This window comes from Phragmites australis, chromosome 6, assembly GCF_958298935.1.
Source record: "Phragmites australis chromosome 6, lpPhrAust1.1, whole genome shotgun sequence".
NCBI lineage: Eukaryota > Viridiplantae > Streptophyta > Magnoliopsida > Poales > Poaceae > Phragmites > Phragmites australis.
In genome coordinates, this window is record NC_084926.1 from 2,464,912 (window position 1) to 2,486,580 (window position 21,669).

Consider the following 21,669-nt stretch of genomic DNA (forward strand, 5'->3'; position numbering starts at 1 on the left):
GGCTTCAATTGCTTCTGCTCTGATATATGCAATGCACCGTTTGGATTGGTGGGTATTGGTATCTAGTTCCCGGCTAAGTTTCTAGGATTCTGCCGTCGGTCGTTCATCGCCTGAAAGGCGGAGCGAGAGGTGTTGCTCGAGAGAGGAATTTGGGGCATCTCTTTTAGACTTTTACTCCTGTTCTCTGACATTTATTGCCTATAATTAGGGCGAGTTCAGAATGTTGTTGCTTTTGGGGGATTCAACTGATTTAACGGGCAGCCACCAGTTCTCCCCTTCCCATATTCTGCTAAGGAGGAGGTATTGAAGGTAACAGATAAAGATGGTGTGGATCTCAAATTATAGTCAGGCCTTCATAAAAGAATAAATTATTGCCATGTACGTCCTGCTTTGCAATTGTAGAGCAACTAGGATGGAGACCCGCGCAAATTGCGCGGCTAGACCTAGTATAATATTTTATTCATAATAATTATTGTATTTTGAAATTTAGTAATAAGATGGAAAAAGGAAAGGAAAATACATCTGTTTATTTATTTAGATGATTTAAAAATCAAGCTACATTGATGATGCTTCTTGTGCATTATTGATGAAAACTAATTAGAAGATCTCTTTGTACACTATGTTTTTGGCTGTGTCTTCACTTGGACATTGTGAGTCGTCTATTAGCAGCTTCAATCCTGTTCTGTTTGTGACTCTAGATAAAGCCACATATAATTGTTCATGGCAGAATACCTGTTTCGGCAAATAAATTCCTACCTTGTTAAGCGACTGACCCTGGCTCTTATTGATGGTCATTGCAAAGCAGACAGATACAGGGTATTGTCTTCTTTTCAGCTTGAAAGGCCACTTGGAATCGCTTGGTGACATGATGATTCGAGGTACGTATACTTTGTCACCCACATGTGTTCCTGTAATTATTTTTGCCTCGATGTATTTATTTCCAAGTTGAGTGATTGTCATTCTCGTTCCATTGCATAAACCTGCAGACTGGTTTATATTTCGAAGGAGCATCACTGGTAAGCCAACTTTCAGCTTCAGCTCATGGTTTGGTATTCCAGGGAACTTCAAGCTGTTGAGAAATTCTGTTGGGTACATATGATCCATTTCGTTGCTATTTGTTGTTGCTTTGCAAACAGTGTCGCAGCTACGGTATGTTATTTCTTCACCTTCTATTTTGTTCATAATGTACTCATTTATCTCCTCGACTGTTTCATTTCTTGGGCATAGTATGGCCCTTTCTTCTAGAAATTTTGGATCTTGGTAGTTGGCCTTTAAGTTTTGGTACGTGCTTTTGACGATTGCTTCTTTAGGGTTGTCTCCTTTTTGTAGTAGTAGGTCTCTTGGTATTTTGATCCACTCTTCTCCTTCATCTGTTGTTGTTTTCCCATCACCTACATTTAGTATCCATTCTGCGAATTGCTGGACATTATGTTGTTCTGTTGTATTGTTACTTGTACAGCTGAGCCTCATGTTCTTTGTTAATTTGAATATTTCAAAGTGCTGCCACAAATATGAACGCTTAATTGATGCGTTTACTATGTGTTCTCTCCTTCCCTTTGTCACCACCGGAAGGATTTGTCGGAAGTCTCCCCCAAGCACTATAGTCATTCCACCAAACGGTTTGTTGTCGCTGTTATTGTTGGTAAATCTGAGTATATCTCTGAGGCTTTTGTCGAGTGCTTCGAAGCAATTTCTGTTTGCCATTGGAGCCTCATCCCACAATATAAGTGATGTCTTCTTTAGGAGCTCTGCCAGATGGGAACCTTGCTTGATTTCACACGTGGATTCATCTGTTATGTTAATTGGAATGTGGAATCTGGAGTGTGCTGTTCTCCCACCGTGGAGCAGAAGAGCAGCTATGCCGCATGATGCTACTGCAAGTACTATTTTTCCTTCAGATCGTAGTTTTGTTGTGATTGCTTTCCATAGGTATGTCTTACCTGTACCACCGTAGCCTTCGACAAATATTTGCTTTCCCATGTTATTGTCGATTGATTCCATTATTGCATCGTATGCATTTTTCTGTTCACGATTTAGATTTTTGAGTATGTTCAGATGCTCTTCCTTCAATATATTCCTGTCGTAATTAAGCTCTTCGTTTATCAATCTGTTCCCTAGTTCTTCGAGATCTTTTGAGTTTGGAAAATCAATTCCCGGGTACTCCTTTAGTGATTTTCCTGCTTGTCGCATTAGTTTCTCTATTTCGATCAAAGTATAGGCTTTCTTCTGGGAATCTGTCAGTTGTAGTGTAGGGAAGTTTAGGATTATTCTTTTGTTGTGCTGGATATCTTCTGATAGGGCTTCCCAAGTCGACTCCCATAGCCTTTTTGGTTCTGTAACTTCACAATGGGACAATATGGTGGTGAATAGCTGACGTAGTTGTGTGCCGGTTGCCCAGTTAGCTGCTTCATTGATGCACTCGATCCATTCATTGTCATCATCAAGGAATCCCATCGCTTGGCAAGCTGATTTAAATGTTGGATGTACAACTCCATCGACTGTCCTTATGTCTGCATATGATTTGCATCCTTTCATGGTGTTTAGTAGCATCCTTAAATAGTATCTTTCTCCGCTTGCGGGATGTGCGTAGTATATCCTTCCAATTGCAAAACCTTTTTTCCTCATTTTCCATTTATTTTCTTTGGTGATCCACACCCATTTAGTGGGGAAATCTGCATATGTCAATCTTCTTGCTTCTTCGTACTGCTTGTTTGCGTCCATCCACTCTGTAAATTTAGTTTTCTTCACTGCTTCCCTTGTCATTATTTTTTCAATATCAATTGAGTCTGGAAAAATAACTTGCTGCTCATTCTCAAGATGAAAATTTAACCTCTCAACTGGTGGATCTCGATAATTTAGGTCAAACTGGAATAGTCGCCAGCATGCTTCTGTTGTTGATATGTATCTCATCTGTAGGTACTTTTTTATCTCATCAATTTCATTGTTTGATGCATCCTTTTCCTTTATTAGTCCTACTACATAATCAACTCCTTTGTGAATGTACTTGAATAGGTATTTGATTGATCTTGACCTGTTGCACCACTCGACATTGATGTGTGCTTGAAACTTGACCAACAGATCCCTATTGTAGGGGACGACAAATCTGTTGTCTAGTGTCGTGTTTCCTTTTTTTATCTCTCTTCCATTGTCTCGCCTCTTGTATACTGGAAAACCGTCTTCATCGATTGTTGTCTCAGAGATGAATTTTTTTGGAAAATGCTTGCTGCATCTATGGTCTATCATGCATGGAGATTTTGGGTTTGCCTCTCCACATGGGCCATGCATCATGAAATTCTCAACAACTGCATATGCTTTTGGATCTTCTTTCTTGTCTGGGATTTCAGCACATATTATATCATCGATGTGCGATGGATCATGACATTTGCTCTTGTCTTTAAGAAATACCAAAATGTGGGCATGCGGAAGTCCTCTTTTCTGGAACTCTATTGTGTAGAGGACTGCATTTGAATGTCAATTTCAGAGTGGTTAGTTAAGTTTGTAATTGTCTGACATTAAATATTTGATGACACTTACCTGATGTAGTAGTTCCAAAGTGTTTTCCTTGCACTATGTCTTTTAGTAGCTCCCTTAGTTTTATCATAAAGACTCGGTCCACAATTTCAGGCCGATCTGCTGGTTTTTGCTTATTTCCTGTTTCATCTAGTATGTATTGGATCTCTGGCCACTTTGCGTTGCACGTGAATGTTATAAAAAGGTTTGGGTATCCTGCCCAACGACATATCGCCATTGCATCTTGGAAGTTTTGCAACTTGTTTCTTATACTTCCTGTGAAACTTGAAGGTAGTACTATTCTCTTTCCTACCTGCTCTGTCCGAGTGTCCCCACGTTCAATTGCGTCTTGCAAGCCGCTGTACAATTCCGTTCTTAATTTTCCTTGATTATGTCTTATCCAGTTTAGTCTGTTCTGTTCGATGCATGTGAAAACATCTACCCAGAATTGTAAAGATAGGTGTCCTGACATCAGCAGTGAAATCGATTGTTCACGACGATGATGAAGATAATATGCATAGTAATCATGCATAGTTACATAATTCCTTTTGTAGGTAACTCCTTCCCTTTGTTTGTATGGTATTTGAAGGTTGAACCCATCTTCTCCGTATGGATACAGCAGCGGGTATTGTAGTGACATGAGCTTTGGATGAGTTTCTGGTATTCTCTGAGGTCCCATATCTTTGAACTCAATAATGATATCACGTCCTTCAGTTTCATTTGTTGGATCTTTCACGACCAGCGCTGCAACCTCAGATGCTGATGGCAAGCCATGCGTGCCGTTTCTGTTTGGCTGTGCTATTAGCTTCAGAGTGTAATCATGGTAGTCTAGGTTTTTGAATCTATCCCTTGCCATTTGAAATGATTGAGCCAATACGTTATTCTCATCTAGCATGTTCTGTAGGCCGGCGACAATGCTAGGATCAATTGGTGTTTTCCCCTCGCCACATCTTGATGCATTTATCCTGTTCTGCACCTCATTATCTGTGTCATAGATATATAGCTGCGCCCAGCGTGGTTTGTTTCCTTCTTCAGGTAGAAGAGTTCCAATGTGGTGATAATTCTGGCCATGCAAGCGGAAAACATATGGTCCATGTCCTTTGTTTATATTTTGATCCACAACTCCTCCTGTAGATGTGAATGAGAACATTGAGTTGTAAGATCTGATGTTTTCTCTGAAGCTTTTTGATTTTTGTCCTTCACCTGTTAACAGGTTTTCGAGATAAGGTGGAGGCTTCTTGTGTGGAGGAAGATTTATTTTTCCTTGTTTGCAACAGATTCCAAAAGCTGGTTTTTTAGTTGCTTTTTTGGAATTGAGTCGTTCCTCATACCATAGTAGAGCATTGCAGTATTGGCATCTATATGTTGGCTTTCCAAAATTCCATATGTCAGTATCAACTTTTGTTGAAGTCATGCTACTGCTAAATGCTTGGTTGTTGACCTCTTGATTTATCTCCGTGCTGTCTTTTCTTGCACGCTTTGCTTCCCTCTTTTGTTGAAGTATTTCTTTTCTCTTCATTCTTGCTAATCTTGCTTTTGTCTTCCTTGTTTCATCTATAGCCATAGCTCTTTTTTTGCTCCTTTTCAAGTCTATTTGTTCTCTCCTCCTTTTTCTACAAAGTGATGCATGTTCGTTTCGTTCGTTCGTCATTAGGTCACCTTATTGCTACCTGTAGTTATGATAATATGGAAGTTAGCTTGCAATTTCAAAGTTGTTTGAGACATGTAATAATTGTAGTGCTACATTAAACTAATGTAGAACGAAAATCAAGCTTTTACATAGTTAGTTAATTCTAATTTTGATTTCTTGTAATTTATTAGAACTTTACAAAATGTCATTTAGTTCTATGGTATATGATGACAACATTATTATGGATATGTAGGACATATGCTGGTGCTGGACCTTTGAAAAAATGAACAAAATGCGTTGTGGCAGGATGGAAAGAGTGGTAAAACAAAATAGAAATAGTATATGCAATTTGAGAAGGACCTGGGAGGCTGGAAATTGTCAGCTTGGTCGTGATGGGCCTCGAGATAGCAGTCTTCTGCCCCCTGCTCGTCGGGAATCCGCTTCTGGGGCACGAACGGATACACCTGCCTCTCCCATGTTTGTCCATACTGTATTTATACGATGATTTCCTTACGCAGTTCGGTTTATTTTCGATTCGGACGTGTATCCTACTCCTCATCGATACAGTATATCCTACCCGTCACCCTTATCCACTCGTTACCGCAGCTCTCAACCTTATCCTCTCAGTCCAACAGGCGATATCCGTCAACCTCGTGCACTCGCTACCACAGCTCACGATCTTATCCTCTCAGATCCAACCTCAGGCGACCTAGCATCGCCTACCAGCTCCCCCGTTGCCGCCGCCTACCAGTGCCATGGCGCCGCCCAGCCACTTCCAGTTTTACGCGAGCCGCTTCAGTCGGTCTTCTCCGTGGATCTCTACCGCCCGGTGACCTACCCCTCACCCCTTATCCATCCGTCACCCTCGTCCACTCGCTACCACAGTTTATTCTCTTATCCACTCAGATCCAAGCTCAGGCGGTCGGACTTGCGCTTGGATCTGGACCGCCTGGTTCATGTACCTTCGGCGCTTCCGAGGTGGAGATGTACAGGCTCCCGGCGAGAGCAGAGATCCCGATGGAAGTTTTCGAGCCATTCGCGGAGGGGAGGGGAGGAGGAAGGTGAGGTGCCCGGTGTTGGCTTCCATGGTCTCCGCCAGCAAGATTACCGTACCAGGTGTTGATTCATTGCTTGAAGACTTGTAGCAAATTTCAATCAAGATTGTACTCAACATCTACTTCTTTGCTTTCAACTGTATTTATTTTGCATTGTTATTTGTGCATCTTAATATGGGTTGGACGAAATGTGATTAGAATGGTATAAATGAGAAAGCAAATTGATGTTTTATCTTTTATTACACTGGTCATTAGTTTCACTTTGTATAAAAATATATGTGCTGTATAGAGATTATTAAATGTTAGTCAATGGTCATGGCATATCACACTTTGTTGGAATTTAGCTGTACTGAAGCATGAAGGTTATGTGCTGCCACAAGAATTATTGCCATAAATTTTAAGATGTAACTACATGAAATGGCAAAACCTTCTGATCAGTGTGCCGCTATCCTTTTTCATGTGCACTTCACATAGAAATATTCATGTATACGTATGTATCTACCATGCTTGATGATGAACTTTGATCAGAAGATAAATTTAAGGTATCATCATGTATTTAATCACATATATGTTGTGTTATTTAGTATCTGCTCAAAATAAAATTTTGTATATATATAATGCATTCAAAAGGTTGATCTAAAAGTATAAACATAGTCATTGCAGTAACTCTTCGCTTTTTGACATGTTGCTTTCTAACTGTGTGTTTGTACTTTACCGAGTATGTCTCAGTCTTTGTTGTTTTTCTGCATAAAATTAAGTATCACAATACTGATCCTTTCCATTTTGGTCATCGAATATATTATATGCAGCCAAATCTTTAAATTCAGATTGCTAAAAGAAGGCATGCAATATGATCAGTTAGTAAGTTAGTTGGAGTAAAGTCTGAGAACCACAGACAGAAGATTGTGAGAGATGTAGAAGGTGATTCTCGTTTATTCTCTTGTAGATTTTTAAAGGGTAAGATGAATTCTCAATTTAAACTGCATCCATTCATTATCTTAGTTAGTTTTTCTAATTTAGTATGTGCCTTATCTGTTTGCATTCTCTCTTTTTAAACCTTCGGCGCTTCCGAGGTGGAGATGTACGTGGTATTTGTGCATCTTCATATGGGTTGGACAATATATGAATACAAAAATGCGATTAGAAGCTTTGAGCATGGGAGAGGTACATGATAAGTTTTAAAATTTTTTTTTTATAATGGTACAAATGAGAAAGCAAATTGATGTTTTATGTGCTAATACATTTCTAATCCAAAGATGTGTATCTTGCAGATCTTATCCTAGACCTTGTTGATTTATATCGAGTTGGTTCCTCTTCTATGTGCACTGGTTTGTTGATCTCCTTATTGCATTCTTTGTCGAAGTCGGCTTCATTGATAATATTTTCGTTGTCGTCATAATTTGTCTGAAAATACTGCTAGTGTTAAAAGTATTGTCATCACCTATAATATAAAACTGCAATATATGTGTTCCTTGGAGTACCTGATTATTTGAAATATCTATCTTGATTTTTTCTGATGTTTATTGATTGGATTCCTCATTTATAATTGGCACATATGTGTATTTTTGTCCGTTCTTTGGACATCTTTCGCAATTCAACCTTTTTTCTTTATTTTTGAGATGTTTGATGCTTCACTTTTTCACCAATTTCCTTTGTGTTGGAAGTACTGTTACATTTAGTATTTAACTCTTCTGGAAATGTGCTTTGTTGTTGCTAGAAAAAAATATAAAAAGTGTGTACATTTACATATTAACTAATAAATATAACATATGATACTATGTTTGTTTGGGGTACCTTATTGTTTGAAAATTTTAATTTACTCTGCAAGTAAACATCATCTTGTAATCAAAAGTTAAAAATCATTGTTAGTGATTTTTGTGAAATATTGTTATAACTAATAAGATAAACTGCAAATAATACGTGTCTTAGAGTACCTGACTATTTTTTCATGTATATTGATTGGATTCCTCCTGTATAATTGGCATATTTCTGTATTTAATCTTGTCTTTTTGACTTCTTTCGCAATTCAACCTTCTTTTCTTCAATTTTCGAGATGTTTGAATTAAGTACCACAATACTGATCCTTTCCATTTTTGTCATCCAATATATTATATGGAGCCAAATCTTTAAATTCAGATTGCTAAAAGAAGGCAATCAATATGATCAGTTTGTAAGTTACTTGGAGTAAAGTCTGAGAATCACAGACAGAAGATTGTGAGACATGAAGAAGGTGATTCTCGTTTACTCTCTTGTAGATTTTTAAAGGGTAATATCAATTCTCAATTTAAATTGCATCCGTTCATTATCTTAGTTAGTTTTTATAATTTAGTATGTGCCTTACCTGTCTGCATTCCCTCTTTTTAAACCTTCGGCGCCTCCAAGGTGGAGATGTACAGGCTATCCAATCTCACTCAAGATGATAAGATGATTTAATTATGAAGGACTTATTTATTTTGGATTGCTATTTGTGCATCTTCATTGGAGAGGTATATGATAAGTTAAATTTTTTTTTTGTAGAATGGTATAAATGAGAAAGCAAATTGATGTTTTATGTTCTAATACATTTGTAATTAGTTTGACTTTGTATAAAAATATATTTATTAAAGAATAATCTGAGGAGTTTCATTTTGGGGGGGGGGGGGGGGAGGTCTTACTTTATTTGGATGATGAACTTGTCATTCTCATTGATCCAATGGAGTGTGAGGGGAAGGGAGACAGGGTGCCTGGGGGTGTCTGTACTTTATTTGGATTCTTAACTTGTCATCCTCATGGATCCAATGTTGTTTTATTGCTGAATGCTACTTTTGGTACTTCCTAATTGCTACTGTTATGTCAGTTTCAATATTGCTACTTGCTACTATTTATGAAAAAGAAAAATGTCATATTTTCTCTAAATTTAAAGTATGGATTAAGGCATGAAAATAATTCACACAATGTATTTCGAAAAATTAGGAAGCATATAGAACTTTGTTAATATACTCATTGTATTGCAAGCAGATACATGTAATGTTGTTCATTAATATAAACTAATAAAATTTCTATTTCTTATAGGGTAGTTTCCCAAACTTTTTCCTGACATCTTCTAATCCTAAGATGTGTATCTTGCAGGTCTTATCCTAGGCCTTGTTGATTTATATCGAGTTGGTTGCTGTTCTTTGTGCACTGGTATGTTGATCTCCTTATTGCATTCTTTGTCGAAGTCGGCTTCATTGATAATATCTTCGTTCTCGTCATAACTTGTCTGCAAAATACTGCTAGTGTTAAAAGTATTGTCATCACCTATAAGATAAAATTGGAAAATATATGTTTCTTGGAGTACCTAATTATTCGAAATATCTAGCTTGATTTTTTCTGATGTAAATTGATTGGATTCCTCATTTATAATTGGCACATATGTGTATTTTTGTCCGTTTTTTGGACTTCTTTCGCAATTCAACCTTCTTTTATTTATTTTTCAAGATGTTTGATGCTTCATTTTTTCACAAATTTCCTTTGTGTTCGAAGTACTGTTACATTTAGTATTTAACTCTTCTGGAAATGTCCTTTGTTGTTCCTAGAAAAAAATATAAAAAGTGTGTACATTTACATATTAACTAATAAATATAACATACGATATTATGTTTGTTTGGTGTACCTTATTGTTTGAAAATTTTGATTCACTCTGCAAGTAAACATCATCCTGTAAACAAAAGTTAAAAATCATTGTTAGTGATTTTTGTGAAATATTGTCATAACTAATAAGATAAACTGCAAATAATATATGTCTTGGAGTACCTGACTACTTTTTGATGTATATTGATTGGATTCCTGTTGTATAATTGGCACATCTCTGTATTTAATCTCGTCTTTTTGACTTCTTTCGCAATTCAACCTTCTTTTTTTTATTTTTCGAGATGTTTGATCCTTGCTTTTTTCACCAATTTCATTTGTGTAGGTATTACTGGTGCATTCATCATTTACCTCTTCTAGAATTGTGCTTTGTTGTTCCTAAAAAACAATAACAAAAATATTGTACATTTACATATTAATTAATAAATATGACATATGATAATCTGTTTATTTGGTGTACCTGATTATTTGAAAAATCTGATTCCTTCTGCAAGCAAACATCATCCTGTAACTTATTGTCTTTTTGCTTTCGATGATGAAGATTCTTTTTACACCTTTTGGATGACCTCAAGTAATCTTTTTTCACATTTCTTTTAATATCCAAATCATTGATGCCTTCTTCCTAAAAAAAAAACTCACAAAACCTTATTGATTTCAAAAAATGCTATTTATCCAATATGGATGATGAAAGTTTAGTTTATTTTGATACCTGATTAATTGAAAAATCTGTTTGCATCACAACCATGCTGCCTTTTCTTTTTCTATGACCATGCTTCCTTAATTTTTCATTTGCCCTTTTAGATTCTTTGTTACCATCCTTTACCATATCAACCTCCTTGTGTTTTGCAGCAACATGTTTCCTCTTTTTTCTGTTAATCTTTTTGTGCAATCTTAACTTCTCAACTTGATTATTCAAAAATTTCAATTCAAGCTCATCAATCTTTTTGGCCACTCTTGTCCCAGTCTTAATGGCTTTTTCTAGAACAGATTTCTTTTTATCAAGATTGTAGTCAACATCTACTTTTTTGCTATAAACTGATGTATCATTTTCTTCTTCATCTGAGTCACTATCTACAATCAGAATTCTCTGTCTTCTTTGATTGGCAATATTGAATTTCTTCAATGATGAAACTTTTTCTTTGCATATATTGGTATCCATGTTGCTTACTTCGCAATCTTCCAATAATACACCATCTGTTGCTATATTTGATGTCTTTATGCCTGCTGAATCCTTGATGTTTTGCTCCTATTAGCCAAAATGATAAGGATAAATCTTAAAGAAAAAGAAGTAATAATAGAAGATATAGAGAAAATAAACAATACCTCATCATTATTATTTGAAAATTTCAATTCAAGCTTTTCGTCGGGTACAAATGTTCTTTTAACTAAATAGTATGCCTTTCCTTCAGTCAAGTTCTGGTTGCTGAGCTTGAATCGAAAGATAAGTGTTTTTCCACATAGTTCATGCATAATCTGTGGAACTTCTTCAGATTTTCCATTAAGTGAGTCTAGCAAGTCTGTGATAGATGTCTTGAGTATTCTTTGCGCCTCATCATCAAATATACTGCAGGTCGTAGTTGTTGTGTGATCACTTATTTGGAATCGGATCCAATACCTACCATAGCATGGTTGTTAGGGCAAACAAATTAAAAAAATTTAGAAAATAAAGTTTTTTAATAGTATGATTACCTAGGAGTTGTTGATTCTGGTTCCATATTGCACTTATTGCAATGGTACTTGTTGGCTATCTTAGTACACATTTTGTTGCAAACTTTGCATGACATGTACCACCAAGAGAAGTTATCTAATCGATCGATCGTAGCTCTTGATGTAAATACAAAATCCTACAATGTGAAAAATCAGATGTTAGCTTTAAAAATATTTTATTTTAGTAACCACATAAAATTGCTAAATATGGTGGAGGTTTAATCATTATCTCAGAAAACAGATATATGAATTCTATGTTACCTGATCTGTCGGGTTGTCATGTCTCATTTGAGTAATTTCGAACAAAGTTCTTCTGTTGTAAAACATTTGCTCCTCAAGTGTACCTTGTGTACTTTTATCTACTTCCATCAGTTTTGCAACATTTTCTTCATATTGGAGACTATAAAATATAATGTATTAGGATATAGTGATAATACAAAAAAATTAGAGTTGTGTATTGAAATTTGGTAAATAAAAGGGTAACATTTTGTATACCTGTCAATAAGCTTCCATGTTTCTGGTATATCTAAATTTGTATATAATCTTGTGCCATTTCCGGACTTCAAAAATATCATATCTAGTTTTTAAAATATCAAAATGTTAGTGTTTGTAATCTTGGAATTTTGACAATAGCTTGATAAAAAATTGCAGTTACCTTGCATTCCATCCACCATTGTTGATGTAACTATTACAACAGTTTGTTTGCCAATAAAATCTTCATTCAAAGAATGAGCTAAATTTCCCCATAGTGTTATCCTCACTTTATGATCCCTATAATTTGTGCCATAATATACAATTTTTATTCCATCATAAGCGAAAAAACATTTATAGTAACAAATTTTTAATTCAAACTGACATACTTACTTTGCTATTAAAAGTTCAATCTCCCGAATGTCCCTTTGCCGCGGGTTGGCGGTGTTTTTCATTACCGTTCTAGTTTCTACTTTCTTAATCCTTGTGAGTAATCCAATAACATCTGCAGATTTAGGTAATAATATTTACATTAAAAATTATATAATATAATATAAATAGATAAAAAAAACAGATTATATAGGACATAATGGAATACTTACCTGAGCATTGCTTATCACTATTTCTCCGTTCTAGTAGTGTATCTCTAGAGGCAAACTCAAAGTAATAGTTCTGAAATTTATTCAACTGCTCTTGCACTTCCTTGATATTTGTATTGTAAATGAAAACTATTTTTAGTGTATTCTTCACTGGACGGTATCTACTATCTTCTTGGACTTTGAAATTTTTAATTGCATAGATAGAACCTTCATTGACCTTTTGTTTGTAAATATCAATTAGGTTCTTCCAGATAGTAGCGTGAATTGTTTCACCCTGTCAAACAAATATTAATTAAAAGAAAATTATATGGTTTGGTGCGTTAAATATGAATGGGTAGAGCAATACCTGTTCATCCATAAGAATCATATCTAAGCTCATAAGTTCATCAGTGGCAAAATTAATTGACTCCCACATTCTTATCACTTTCACTTTAATGTTCCATGCTTGTCCGAATGTTGTCAATTGACTCAAAGATTTGTATGCCATAGTGTGCCTACCTGTAAATAAATTTTATACATGATATATAAGGTATAATAGTGATATAGAGAATCCAACACCTACATCCTAGTTGACAATTGTATTGGTTCTTTTGTTTTGGACTGTCCAAAGACTAATTACTACAATGAGTGTGTAGTACATATTTTCTTACTCTAGGTTATGTGGTTCAGTTCTTATTTCATTTAAATTTATAGAATGTTTCCTATCCAATATGCCAATTGCATAAACACTACTCTTATATTTTTCTCAAGTGTCTTAATGAGACATAGGCAACTTTCCTGTTACAAAAGGTAATATGCTATTTATGGGCTTATGGCACTAATTGTTACTAACATGTAGTTGGTCTATATCAAAGAAGATTAATTGAATATTAACTTGGTACTCAAATTTGTTTCTATTGTTTCAATCTTTCCTATGCATTGTGAATACGTGTCTAATTTTTTCTTGTCAAATATATGATATGGATCATGGAAGAAAACTACAATGGAAATATAGTATAAGATTAAATAAAAGTTCATATCCAGGTTCTAATATGTATGCAAACTTGGTTATAGCATGTCTGATGGATTTCTTGATTCAAACATCATAGTATGTATGCAGACTGGTCTGAAAAATACTCATTTGCTACAATGGAAATATAGTATCAGATTAAATAAAACTTAATATCCAGATTCTAATATGAATGCAAACTTCATTATAGCATGACTGGTGGATTTCTTGATTCAAACATCATAGTATGTATGCAGACTGATCTGAAAATTCCTGAATTGAAGTTCGATCCTAAAAAATTAACTTCCTAAAAACTTGGTTATAGAATGTCAGGAGCTATCTTTTTTTTCTGTAATGTTCACATCCTTTATATTTCATTAGAAAATTGTTTCAGATATTTAATTTGTATGCTACTGTAAATCAGTTATTTTTGTAATGTTCACATCCTTTATATTTCATTGTAACTTGTGTCATATATACTGTAAATCAGAATTTAATATCTCACCACCTATTGCTGTTTCTATTGTTTCAATCTTTCCTATGCATTGTGAATACGTGTCTAATTTTTTCTTGTCAAATATATGATATGGACCATGGAAGAAAACTACAATGGAAATATAGTATAAGATTAAATAAAATTTCATATCCAGGTTATAATATGTATGCAAACTTGGTTATAGCATGTCTGATGGATTTCTTGATTCAAACATCATAGTATGTATGCAGACTGGTCTGAAAAATACTTATTTGCTACAATGAAAATGTAGTATTGGATTAAATAAAACTTCATATCCAGATTCTAATATGTATGCAAACTTGATTATAGCATGTGTGAATCCATGATTCAAACATCATAGTATATATGCAGACTGATCTGAAAATTCCTGAATTGAAGTTCGATCCTAAAAAATTAACTTCCTAAAAACTTGGTTATAGCATGTCAGGAGCTATCCTTTTTTTCCGGTAATGTTCACATTCTTTATATTTCATTAGAAAATTGTGTCAGATATTTAATTTGTATGCTACTGTAAATCAGTTATTTTTGTAATGTTCACATCCTTTATGCTACTGAAAATTGTGTCATATATACTGTAAATCAGAATTTAATATCTCACCACCTATTGCAGTGGATATGTTGAAAGAGAGAAGAACCACCAGCAGACAATGTTTAGCAAAAAACGATCACCTGCAGCAAAACTTTTGATAGTTGTAGAGTTAGAAATATTTATTGATTGGGACACTGAACGTGTATTTATTGCTGAAATATGTTATAGCAGAGAAATCTTACGGTTGTTGTGGCTGCACTGAAGATGCTAAAAAAGTACAGACGATTCGCCGAAAAGCAAATTGAAGCTGATAGGTATCGTCCACCTGTAGCAAACGTTTTGGCAAAAACTACTAATCTAAAATAGAGCTGACGTGCCTGAGTTGTAAAGTAGATATTTATTGCTTGTATTTTGTACGTGTCCGAAGAGGATACAACACATCTATTCTGAACGTGTCTGAACATGTTACAGCTTCGTTTTCCCATATCCTGCCTTATCTTTTAATATTTAAAATTGATTTTTAGTTTAATCTAGACCGTTAAATGTTCATAACATTGAGTGGTCTAGATCTTTTTCTTTTTTCAAATTAATGTGGTAATTTTGTGGCATTGAGAGCGAACGTGGAGGCTTCTTTTTCTTCTCAATTATTAAGGTAATAGATAGATAGCAACCTGCAAATTTTACATTTATGCAATTTCCATATTCCAGTTAAGCTTCTATAATGCATATTTACCACAAGCCTGTGGTCTAATAAAATGCATAATTACAAGCGTTTGCATTAGCAAGCCAATATTTACAGTATTAACACTTTTCTCTACACTACTATAGTATCAATGAAAGTGGAAGGACAAATGGTCTAAGCACCATGTTGGCCTGCCAAAATTTCAATCAACTAGACTGGAGTTACCTACTGCATAACTCCAGCAGAATTAATCGCAGAGAGCTGGCAAGTTAAGCCAACCTAGACCAGAAAATTGTCTATCATATGGTAGATGACGTCTTCTCCATCTGAATTAACTTGATGGATCCTAACCTGCACCCATAATACGTCCACAATTGAATGCTTAAATTCTCTGTAACTACAATCCTATATCTCATGGTATTATTAGGTAAATGACAAGCACCATCAATCATCTAGATGCAAAAGGAAGAAGTCTTGCCCATTCCTACTGAACAATAAAATATCATACTCTCAATTGGTTGCTCAGTTGTCACTTGTCATCAACTATGAATTCATGGTTGGTTAAAAGTATAAACGGAAGTGCAACTGTACTAGAATAATTGTCTGCAAATGTCTATAGTGGTTGAATCGTACCTGAATGTTATTATGGGCATTGTATCTTAACCAGCTCTTATGGAAGCATACATCCACTCGTTCCCAGGTCACTTGTCTAAGGCCACGGATCATCAGCTCTGTAATAATAGATCTCTTAATGCACAGCTAGCGGAAAACCCACAGCTGCAAAATTTCTGGTCCGGAGAAAAAGTAAATGCCGTGCACATCCTACTCGGATCAGTAATTTTAAAATTAGCTAAGCTTATGAATTAACAGCTAGCACTCAGCAACATTTCAGTTTGCAGCTTCTCTAGCCTTCATGCAACTCTTAAAGGCACCTCTATCCTGACTTCGGGAAGTGAGCAAAAGCAACTTTACAACTCTATGGCATATATATCACAGTGGTTATTACTCCCTTTGATCCCAAATACAAGTCCATTAGGACATCAAACAGTCTCCAATATAGCACTTCGACTAATAATATCTATAACGTTATAATATTTCAAACAGAAAGAGTTACATATTACGAATGTATTTCTCATGATGAATCTAGTAACATCAGCCTTATGTAGTCAATCTATATGATTTTTTAGCTATTGATGACCAAAGCTAAAAAAGTTTGACTTAGGACAAACCTAAATGGACTTATATTTAGGATAGGAGGGAGTACCTTCTAGGCTATCCACGAGGGAGTCTTCTACAGACTCCTCTTGCTGATGATCCTCTGAATTTCCTTTGTCGACATTAATAACATGAGGATACTTTTCATCCTGTGCTGTTAACTTAAGCTGGGAAACATAGAAAGGCCAGATAACTAAATGATAAGTGATAGGAGTCTTAATAAAATAGGGGTCGTCCGGTTTACCTTTGGAAATTCATACTGGCGCCGAATCGATGATGTTCTCCAGCCAACTATATCTTTTCCGTAAGTTAAGGGCATGGTCAAACAGAACTGATTCGTGGACAATCAACTCATAATTCAATACGATACAGAAAATAGAAAATGTGTGGCATCAGTTGGATACGATCATATGTTATATTAGCATAGGCAACACGGCGCTTAAAAGAGTGCAAAGCTGACCTGCATAAGGTAACAGTGTAATAAGAATGTGTCATGACAGCATAAGAGTTATAGAGATCGATACCAATTGGTGCAATTTCTGGATCAATACATGAATTTCCCATCATCACAATCTTCAACCATTCGTAGGAGAAGTGGAGGCTTCCCATCATCCCTGTCTGTAAGGAATAGATGTCTACCAGTTCTCCCAACTATAAAATGCGCAGTTCCTGCAGCAGTTTTCTCCAAAAGTGGGACACCAAAAAGAAAGGGGAGCTGTGGGAAAATACAAACGTAAACAGGGTATTAGTTTTTTAGTTACTGATACTGTATTCTTACTGAATCCAGAATTACCAAAGTGAAAAATTAATCACAGAATACAAACGTACGCCAAGATGAGATAGACTACGAATGTACCAGCAATGCACAATTGCACATAAGTAAATGACCCTGAAACTTACTTGTTTATTCCAGCATGAGCCCAAGTGTGGTGTAGCAGATGTAATGAAATTAATTGGCTCTAGGCCAGCTATTTTACCACCTGCAGATCTTTTCTGTTCATCACGGAGCTTATCAGTATCAAGAGAAGATACTTCATTTATGGAGGGTTCGTAAAGTTTTCCGATTGCATATCTTGTTACTAAACCACCAAGTGAATGAGCAACAAAAGATATCTTCCTCAAGTTTCTTCTCCTCCGAACAACTTGTCGAACCTGCATGAGAAATACTAATTCACCATGTACCCTCCCTTCAAATCAATTCTATAACTCCCTTTAAACTGTACTAAACAAAAGCACAACACTCAGCTTGAATTGGCAATGAGCACGAAATATGAATTTAGTACATGAGAAAACAATTGGTACAATGAAGTTAGCTGTACCTCCTCAGCTAGCCTTTCTCCCATTAAGTCTACTCCATCATATGTTAACTTTGAATGATTGCACTGACTACCTGAATTGAAGAAATATTAAGGAAAGTACTCGTGCAATAGCAGATACTAGTATCAATATTATATGTTTAACTACTCAAGTCAGAGTCCTCAAAGAAAAAGTCACATCAATGGTTACTTAAACTACTTAAGCGTATAGTCAAACATACTTGACATGGCTGGGCAGCATGAGGTACTTGCACAAGTAAAAATGGCAGGATTGTAACTAGATTGCGCTGCACATCACTCCCAGTTGCATCATAATATCAGTTACTCGGTATGCTTCTTCCATAAATCTCAAACTATGATTGTAAAAAGCTATTATAACATGTTCTTACTAGCGTTGCAAAATTTCCTTAGGGGTTGCTTTTAGAATTACACCGACATGCATCTGAATAATTTCATAACCTATACTTCCCTTCATTTCCAAATTCCATAAAGTAAAAAAAAAAAAAAATCACCAACCAACCTAAACCATCCCAAATTTTTGGAGAATTTATTAGATTGACTTTACGGATTTTTTTTTTTTCTTTTCCCCCTGAAGGAACCAGTTCAATGTCTGCCATAATGAACTGCTCCTATAGTCTTATTCTCTAACTTGCACCAGGAAAAATAAAATGCAGTGCACCAAAGCAATTCGCAGCAACCACATCGGAGGGGCTAATTACTTTCAGAGTATAAACTCACGATGCACAAAAACTTTCCCCGGCAGCCTCTTAACGAACTGCTCCGCCGCAAACTTCCAATCCGCCGAACTGATGAAAACACCAAAATCAGCTGAAACAAGAGTACAAAACTAAAATCCACAAGCAAAGCCACCACACACCTCCCGTACAGCCCGTTCACCATGACGACGAGGTGGTCGGCCTCCTCGCCGCCGACCTCCTCTTCCTCGCGGCTCCCAGCGGCCTTCCCCTCGGCGTTCGCCTCCGCCTCAGCCTCAGCTGTGGGAGGCGGTAGAGGAGGCGAGAGGAAGCACCGCATCCAGTTCGCGAGGTCCAGCCTCTCGCCCCCCTGCCACGGCTTGCGCCCCAGCAGGAACCCTAGGTCCAGCCGAAGCCCAGGCTGCGGCCACCGCTGGCTGCTCCGGCTACGGTTGCGCCCCGAAGGCGCGCTCGGGGACTGGCCCATGAGGGAGGCGACGCGGCGGCGGCGGCGAGGTGGGGAAGGGGAGGAGGCGGAGGCGAGGGAGCACGTGGCGGAAGGGAGTTTGGAAGAGGCGGGCATTCCTGGTTGGTTGCGGTGTGGGCCCACACAGACGGTTCTCGAATCGCGTGGAGACATCAGATCGGCGGTTGCTTTTTACAGAGATGGACCATGGCGATTGGCGGCCGGATTTGAATGGGTAACAAATGTCATCCTATTTATTAAATAAATAATATATCAGTGTATTTACAAATTTACTATTGTATTTAGTATCTTAAATAAAAAAAATTAATTATGGTGCTTGAGGGAAAAAAACTCCTGTATTTGACACCTGAGATATTAAATATGGTACTGTTCACTGTATTTGGTACCTCAGGTGTCAAAAACTCATTGGAATTGGTATTGTTCACCGTATTCGGCACCTCGAGCGCTAAAAACTCCCTTTATTTGGTTGAATAGGTGTCGAATACGATGAACAGTGTTATATTCGGCACCTATACGGCACCTCAGGTGTCGAATACAGGCCGTTCTGCTTCGTCTCTCACGTCGCATCTTGTCGTGTGTCATTTCAGGGTTGAATAAAATATAGTAGCATAATTTTGTTTCATTAGGACACAAACGAATATATAAAGCAATAAGCTTGATGAGTGAATGTGTTCCATTTCGTGTCATCTTTTTTATAGAATGCAGCACTTATTGGTGATAGTAAGGCTAAATAGAGTACAATAGTATAATTTAGTTATATCAGAGCATGGGCGAATAAATAAAAAAGGAACTGAATGAGTGAGTGTGTGTAAATTTATTTCAACGTAATTTTGTTGATGTTTTATTGTTCATTTAATGTATTTATGTAGGTAACTTTTTAGAGAAGTAACGTCGGGAGGATACAAAATCTAATTTATCGAACAATAATAGTTGTGAAGTACGATTATCATATAACTCGGTATAGATATTACATACGCTGATAAATATTACGTGTGATATGGGATTTTTCGTCGCTGCACGAATGGACTATAACCATAAAGAGATGACGGAAATAAACGTTTGCATATATGGTACATCTAAAAATTAACTTAAACATCTAAAAATTAACTTAATAGCATGTCACTGTTAAAACAATTATGCCTTAGGGAATAAAAATAGATCGGGTTATAATAGATACTCTCTACTGAATGCACCTAGGATATTTACCTTTTCGCAGGGCATCGAAGCCCTCCACTTTAGCGCGACGGACCCTCTCCTGTTACAAAACTGTTACCTAACCTAGATGACACTATTCTAGTATCCTAGTTAGATAAGTTATTATACTCAACGATGACATAATCTAGCAGCCCAGCATCATGAAAGTACTGGATCACAGACACCATGTCATCGTTGTAAGCAGCTTCTTCATCCTCGTTACCAACAGCTTTATCATCTATGCATCCTACATCTACCTCATAATGGCCTACTCTAACTCCCTCTCTACCGGAACTGCCCTCCCTGAAATGCTCTTCATCCTCTTCATGCATCACATGCTAGGCTGATACTTCCACGATATCATTGCCTCACCTTGTATCAGTCGTGGCACTATGTTTACGTACACCCTCATATCAAAGTTCTCCTTCAATGTCTTGTGTGAGTACAAAGGTCATGCGTTATTCTTTATTATCTCGAACAACGTTGGACAATGACCGAGCTATTTGGAACAAATTGTGGCGGTACACCCTTTAGGATAACAGTATGTGATTGTTGGTTCACACGTAAAAGGTTCATAATATGTGATTTCAGGCCATCCAGGTCATTAGGTACCTCAACCAAACTCTCTATATGCTGACAGTTCTGAATTATTACGAGTCTCCTATACAAAACTGTGGGACGTTCTTCATAATAAATATGAAAAGTTATACCGTATCTGCTAAACAAAGATACATCTAATAAAATAACTACTTAGATGTATGTACAACACACAACTAATTACGCCCTTGATAAATAATAAATAAATTAATAATGCAAATTAAATAGTACTATACTTAACAATACTAAATATTTAAATAATTAACAATGCTAATTAAATCATTAATATTGAATTCAAATGAAATAATTAATATTTAATATTGATTTAAAATATTAATTAAACTAACAAGAAATTTATATTGACTAAATATCCAATCTCATTATGAATTTACTTTAAAACTATTTTGAAAGGTAGTTTTGCTAGGTTTCTTTACATCGTATTTATTCTTCTAAAAGTCAGAAGCATCAGCATGCCGCTCTCAACCCGGATGATCATCTACTTTTTATGGTGAATACTACTATACATGTAGTTTCAAGCAAAATTTCAGCACTCACATTTGACAATGCATTATTAAACTATTTGTAGGTTTCTTGTAATCAAACTAAGTAGATAATTATGCAAATGTAATTGAACGGATTAAATAATATACTTACTCTAATTACTATTATTGTTGCAAGTATTAATTAAATATATGATTTAAGTACTTACTGTAACTCGCGCTATTGCTAATTCTCGTCTCGGGCTGATTCTCCTCTCCTCGTGCTACTGCTACTCCTCACCTCGCGCCGCGCTGCTGTTTCTTCTCTCCTCCTTTGCTCGCGCTGCTCGTCTCCTCTCTGGTCATGCTGCGGCTTCTGACCAACCCAC

General features: G+C 36.2%; 1 protein-coding gene and 1 long non-coding RNA gene across 5 annotated transcripts; both read right to left on the bottom strand.

Moving 5' to 3' along the window:
* Nucleotides 1–28: 28 nt before the first annotated feature.
* LOC133921054 (putative lipase C4A8.10) lies at nt 29–19,157 on the bottom strand. Of its 4 annotated transcripts, none has more exons than XM_062365768.1 (10): nt 18,706–19,156; nt 18,567–18,634; nt 17,832–17,902; nt 17,413–17,664; nt 17,064–17,227; nt 16,917–16,972; nt 16,757–16,809; nt 16,562–16,679; nt 15,931–16,028; nt 29–198 (listed from the first exon to the last, which is right to left on the bottom strand). In XM_062365768.1, the coding sequence occupies exons 1-10, from the start codon at nt 19,104–19,106 to the stop codon at nt 172–174; spliced, it is 1,308 nt and encodes a 435-aa protein (XP_062221752.1). In that variant the 5' UTR covers nt 19,107–19,156; the 3' UTR covers nt 29–171. The 4 variants fall into 4 exon arrangements, with proteins under 4 accessions (XP_062221752.1, XP_062221751.1, XP_062221754.1 ...); XM_062365767.1 differs by lacking the exon at nt 29–198 and adding an exon at nt 15,276–15,648 and having other exon boundaries at nt 18,706–19,155; XM_062365770.1 differs by lacking the exons at nt 29–198; nt 15,931–16,028 and adding an exon at nt 15,276–15,648.
* LOC133921057 (uncharacterized) lies at nt 9,156–11,076 on the bottom strand. Its single transcript, XR_009910205.1, has 3 exons — nt 9,970–11,076; nt 9,830–9,874; nt 9,156–9,436 (listed from the first exon to the last, which is right to left on the bottom strand). It is a non-coding gene; the product is annotated as an uncharacterized LOC133921057 (long non-coding RNA).
* Nucleotides 19,158–21,669: the final 2,512 nt, after the last annotated feature.